The sequence below is a fragment of the Cebus imitator genome, unplaced genomic scaffold (genome assembly GCF_001604975.1).
Source record: "Cebus imitator isolate Cc_AM_T3 unplaced genomic scaffold, Cebus_imitator-1.0 Scaffold93, whole genome shotgun sequence".
Lineage (NCBI taxonomy): Eukaryota > Metazoa > Chordata > Mammalia > Primates > Cebidae > Cebus > Cebus imitator.
This window is the reverse complement of record NW_016107408.1, coordinates 6,609,299-6,615,230: the sequence shown is the minus strand read 5'-3', so window position 1 is coordinate 6,615,230 and position 5,932 is coordinate 6,609,299. Positions and strand designations below refer to the sequence as shown.

At 49.9% G+C, this 5,932-nt stretch overlaps 1 protein-coding gene across 3 annotated transcripts in view; it reads left to right on the top strand.

Moving 5' to 3' along the window:
* Nucleotides 1–5,932, top strand: part of UBE2O (ubiquitin conjugating enzyme E2 O) — a 64,376-nt gene continuing 58,444 nt past the window's right edge. For all 3 annotated transcript variants that reach the window (XM_017535829.2, XM_037741066.1, XM_017535828.2), the window contains exon 1: nucleotides 1–537. In XM_017535829.2, coding sequence (XP_017391318.1) covers nucleotides 103–537 — 435 coding nt within the window. In that variant the 5' untranslated portion in view covers nucleotides 1–102. The remainder of the gene's footprint in view (nucleotides 538–5,932) is intronic.

Here is a 5,932-nt window from a genome sequence, read left to right as displayed (position 1 = left end):
CGCCCCCGGCGCCCACTGGCCCCGCCTCCCCGCGCCTCGTTCGCCGCCGCCGCCGCCGCTGCTGCCGCTGCCGCCGCCGCCCGACACTCGCGCAGAGCAGTTATGGCGGATCCTGCAGCCCCGACGCCCGCAGCTCCCGCTCCCACCCAGGCCCCGGCCCCAGCCCCGGAGGCTGTCCCGGCCCCGGCCGCAGTCCCCGTCCCGACCCCGACCTCGGCGCCGGCGCCGACGCCCGCCTCAGACTCGGCCTCTGGGCCGTCCTCGGACTCCGGCCCCGAAGCCGGCTCGCAGCGCCTGCTGTTCTCTCACGACCTAGTGTCGGGCCGTTACCGCGGCTCCGTGCACTTCGGGCTGGTGCGCCTCATCCACGGCGAGGACTCGGACTCGGAGGGCGAGGAAGAGGGCCGCGGCAGCTCGGGCTGCTCCGAGGCCGGGGGCGCGGGCCACGAGGAGGGCCGGGCCAGCCCGCTGCGCCGCGGCTACGTGCGCGTCCAGTGGTACCCGGAGGGCGTCAAGCAGCATGTGAAGGAGACCAAGGTGCGGCGGGGGGGGGGCCGGGCGGCTTGGGCGGCAGGGGGTCGGCGGCCCGGCCGACGCCGGGGAGGGACGGCGTGCAGGGCCCTTCCCGGAGCAGTGCCACTGCAGTGGCCGAGACGGGAGGACAGCCCCAGTGGAGGGTATGCTCCATGCAGAGTCATTGCAGCAGCCCTGGGCGCACACGCCAGCCGGGCACTGCTGGCCCGGGACTGGGCGGGCCCTGGGTCTCCCGACTTGAGGGGACTTCTAAGCCATGCTATGCTGTGGTGTCTGCCTCGAGATTAGAGACGTGGACCGACTCCTGTGGGGACTTCTCAGGCTCTGGGGCGCGTTCGGCATTACACCAGTACGGCGTTTTGCTGACCCCCAAGGAGCTGGGTGCTGCATCGTGCATCCAGAAATGAAGGCCGTGCCGGGTCCGTGCAGGGAGGCGTTGTGGGCATTCCAAAACAAAGATAGAGGTGAAAATCCCAGCCCAACCCAAGAAGTTCACTAGATGACAGGCTGCCTTATGGTGAAGCCACCCAGCCTCTTTTTGTTTTACACTGCTGCTTCATTTTAATTGCTGCGGGAACTTTGAGTAACATCCTTAGCAATGAGAGCCCCGATATGAATAGTACTGGGGGGATTCTGACAGCTGCGACCGGGATTGGTGACTCCTAAGTGCATTTGGACTCCTTGAAAAAAATATTCCAGAACCCTGGTAGAAGAGAGTCACCAATTTGGAAATCTGAAGGGTTTTTCTTGACCTGAGGCTGTTAAGCAGAGCTCAGACTCCCATATGGTTTTTGGGGTGATGCTGGTGAATATAGCAGTTTCGCAAAACAAAAGGGTTTGTCATCATAAACCTGAAACCTTGAACCAGGGTCGGTTTGGTGGCTTGTTTTCCTGTGTGTGAATTCCTATCAGTAATTGACACACACACACACACCCCTGTATCTCACACCCATTCTTCCTCTTCTACTTCCCCTCCCCTTCAAGAAAACATTTCTAAGCGGTACTCAGGCCTATGCTGTTTTAGGTCCCTGGGAGGTTGAGAGGTCTGATTTCAGGGGAGGGCACTTTGGAAGTTGATCTGGATTTCTCACACAGTGGGAGACAAAGACTACAGAGGAATGGGGCTTCATGCCAAATTACAAAGGGGTCTGTGGCATCGGCTTGAGCAGGAAAAAAGTCCACTCCAGAGAAGAGTGGACTTTTCTTCCAGAGAAGAGCCCGTGATCCATTTCCTAGTGGCACAAGTGATTGCTGATGCCAGCAGGGTCTTTTTCTCACAAATGCACATACATCCACAGACACAATTCCACACACAGGACCCTATCTCCCCTCAGAGAAATGCAAATCAGGCAACAGCTCCGAGACTTGGAAAGAAAATTATCAGTCCATTTGCAAGAGTATTTGGAAAATGCTACTTTTTTGCAGCAGAATGCTAATTAAAAATTACCCAGTATTATGTCAGGAAAAGAGAGTTATTACTCTGTATATTGTGTGACACCAGATGATTGCTGGTGTCACTCTGTTAGTTTTTAAGAATGTTTTTCACCACCCATCTACTCTAGCGGTTTGTGACTTTTGGAACGCAGCTCATTTGACTGCAGCATCCTGTGTTGTGGCCTCCTGCCCTGGCACTCAGGGAGGCAGGCCCAGCTCACTACTGGGAGCCGCCATGTTTATCAGTTGTTGTTACCGTCTGTCTTGACTTTGGTGGTTAACTTTGTTTACAGTTATGTTCCGTCTGCCTCCTGCACCATGTGTAATTATACAGAATTTGACCCAAAATACCTATTTTGGAGTTAAATAGAAAACAATGGCTGGGCGCGGTGGCTCATGCCTGTAATCTCACCACTTTGGGAGGCCAAGGCGGGTGGGTCGCCTGAGGTTGGTAGTTCGAGACCAGTCTGACCAACATGGAGAAACCCCATCTCTACTCAAAATACCAAATTAGCCAGGCATGATGGCACATGCCTGTAATCCCAGCTACTCGGGAGGCTGAGGCAGGAGAATCACTTGAACCCAGGTGACAGAGGTTGCAGTGAGCCGAGATCACACCATTGCACTCCAGCCTGGGCAACAAGAAAAAAACTCTGTCAAAACAAAGAAACAAACAAAAAACCTTTGAGGCACTACTTTGGATAGATTTTGCAGCTGGCCTCCTGTGACTTGCTTTGAATTTGTTGAAATTGGTCTTGTGGCTCCGGTGGTAGTATTTTGTCACTGTAGCTTCTGGGGCTTAGCAAAAGCCAAGGGACATAGGAATTCCAAGGAAGTGATGAAATGTAATGCCGTTTTATGGGTGGCAAGATTCAGTTCTTTTAGGATTTAGAATGTTTGTTTTGGAGGGTGGAGTTTATACCTGATTGGTAGGTCTGATACTATGAGCTATAGACACAGGTGAGTGATTAGCTGAATGTCTCCTGGTCTGTTACCACCAACCAGGGTGGTAGGGTGGGTCCTGGGACCTTGCAGCACTGTAGCTTAGGATGATTTTTCTTCTCACCTCCTGCTCCTTATAAATTCCAACAAGGTGACAGTATGCTGTAAAGGAAAAACCATTAGACCAAGATTGACTTAATCTAGTTATGAGATTTTAGAACCCAATTATTATTATTTGTTCTTTTCAATTTTTTTTTTTAAAGATGGGGTTTCACCATGATGGCCAGGCTGATCTTGAAATCCTGACCTCAGGTGATCCACCCACCTCAGCCTCCCAAAGTGCTAGAATTACAGGCGTGAGCCACTGCGCCTGGCCTAGAACCCAAATATTGATAGAATAATGTAGTGGCAGATTTTTTTTTTTAGGTTACTGATTTGTTTATTATTTTTGAGATGGAGGTCTCACTGTGTTGCTTAGGTGGCCTCGAATTCCTGGTCTCACACAGTCCTCCTGCCTTAGCCTCCTAAGTAGCTGGGACTACAGTAGTGACAGTTTTGAGAAACTTTTTTTTTTTTTTAAGCTGCTATCTATTGAAATTTTTGTGTGTGAGTTAAAAAAAAAAAAAAAAAAACAGAGTCTCTCTCTGTCACTCAGACTGGAGTGCAGTGGCATGATCTCAACTCACTGCAACCTCAGTTTCGCAGGTTCAAGTGATTCTCATGCCTTAGCCTCCTGCATAGCTGGGATTATGGGCATGCGCTACCTCACCTGGCTAATTTTTGTATTTTTAGTAGAGACAGCAGTTTGACATGTTGGCCAGGCTGGTCTTGAACTCCTGGCCTCAAGTGATCCACCTGTCTCGGCCTCCATAAGTTCTGAGATTATAGGTATGAGCCACCGTGCCCCTCCCCATTGACTTTTTTTTTTTTTTTTTTGAGATGAGATTTCATTCTCTTGCCCAGGCTGGAGTGCAGTGGCGTGGTCTTGGCTCACTGCAACCTCCACTTCCCAGGTTCGAGCAATTCTTCTGCCACAGCCTCCCGAGTAGCTAGGACTGTAGGCACACATCACCACACCTGGCTAATTTTTATATTGTTTCATCATATTGGCCAGGCTGGTCTCGAACTCTTGACCTCATGATCCGCTCGCTTCGGCATCTCAAAGTGCTGGGATTACAGGCATGAGCCACTGCGCCTGGCCAGATTTTTTTAATAGTATCTATTTAATGTGGAGTGTTTCATAGGGTGTGGCGTATTTTTGTAGTTCTCACTGCAAGTTGGAGGGAGGTGTGGCATATTTTTGTAATTTTCACTGTAAATTGGAGGGCAATGAGTAAAGATCTAATCTTAGTCTCAAGTTTTTAGTGAACAGATTTACAAAGAGAGATGAAGAGACTGGGCAGCAAGTCATGTCCTTTCCCTGCCACCTTCATGAAAATAGCAACAGAAACAAAGTAAGTTCTTCCATGAAGCTATGGAATTTATGGTTGTGTTCCTGAGGCTTCCAGCCACCAAAATTAAGCTTCTTAAGGACTCAGAAAGAGCAAGTGGCCAGTGCAGCTTTATATGCTCCTTCCTTTCTCCTGTCTTCTGACCCCTTCAGTGAGGTAGCCCATGTATCCACTTGAAACTCGGTCCATCTGGCCCTGGATCTCCTTAGAAGAGGCTTGCCCCTTCCCCATCACTGGTCATTCGTTGAGTAAAATTTTGTAATAAAGCCAAATGCCAGCAGCTACTTAAATCTTCATGCGCACTGGCTAGACATGGTGGGTCCTTCTGGTCTCCACCTGTCATGGTTGGGCAGAACGGCCCCCTGTCCGGAAGGGAGCAGGACTGCTGTCTGTCAGTTCAAGTTCAGCCTTCGTCTCGGAGGCGAACCATTTATGCTTTAGCTTTTGTGTGTTTTCTCATCTCTTTTGCATTGTCTTTTGTTTTAAGTTGCCATGACATTCAGGGTTTCACCAGGTTTTAGATATAATGCCTCTAAATTAGGGCTGTCTGTGATCACCCTGCTTTTATGAGGCTGTGTGTGAAAAACATTCCTGATGACAGATCCCTCGGGAATTGGCTTTTCAGTTTATTTTTGGCTCCTACTCTGGCCAGCATTTCCATGGGGAAAGCTATTTAGGTGTAGCATTGTGGCACGTGAAGTTTGTCTCACTTGTCTAGGTGCCCGGCCCTTTAAAAGCAATTGCTCTTAGTGATGTAATATGAAGAAGTTATATAAGGTTAACCATGATGTGGGACTCAGTGAATCTAAATTGCATTTTATTCAGATAGGATCACAGCACATGTAGACTCTTAACAGCTGTTCTACGATTTTATTCTTTGTCCCTTGATTTTCCCCTGACTCTTGGGCCTCAGTGTCTTGATTGTGCTTCTGTCTGTCTGCCGCCTGGCTCAAGGGCACTTTCCCCAGATGAGGGGCGTGTGTTTTCTACTGTGATTGGAAGTCAAAACCCTTGGGTGTTCTTCCTGGCTATCACCTACTCCGAATGACCTTGACCAAGTCACTGCCTCATTTTCTCCCTCTGCAATGAAACAAGGTCTGTCTTCCTAACCCCTGAAATGAGCCTGCACAGGTGAAATCACCAGAAGTGTATCTGGATTGAGCCTAGGATGGCCACTTGGTTATTAGCAGACAGCATTCTGATGTCTGTCAGAGAGAGCCAGCCCCGCCCCTTCAGGAGATCATTTCCATGCTACAGGGGGTGATGCTACACCAAAGAGGCACCTTGGGAAGCAAAAGGTGCAGAGGGGAGGGGGCTTGTTTCATGGGCGTAGGAATTCCTAATGGATCATGCTGCTAGTGACCAGGTGGATTATAGATTCGACTTTATTAAACCTCGTCTAGAAATACTCATGAATCCTACCTCTTTTACTTTATAAGAAACTCAGTAGGCTGGGCGTGGTGGCTTAAGCCTGTAATCCCAGCATTATGGGAGGCCGAGGCGGGTGGATCACGAGGTCAAGAGATCGAGACCATCCTGGTCAACATGGTGAAACCCCGTCTCTACTAAAA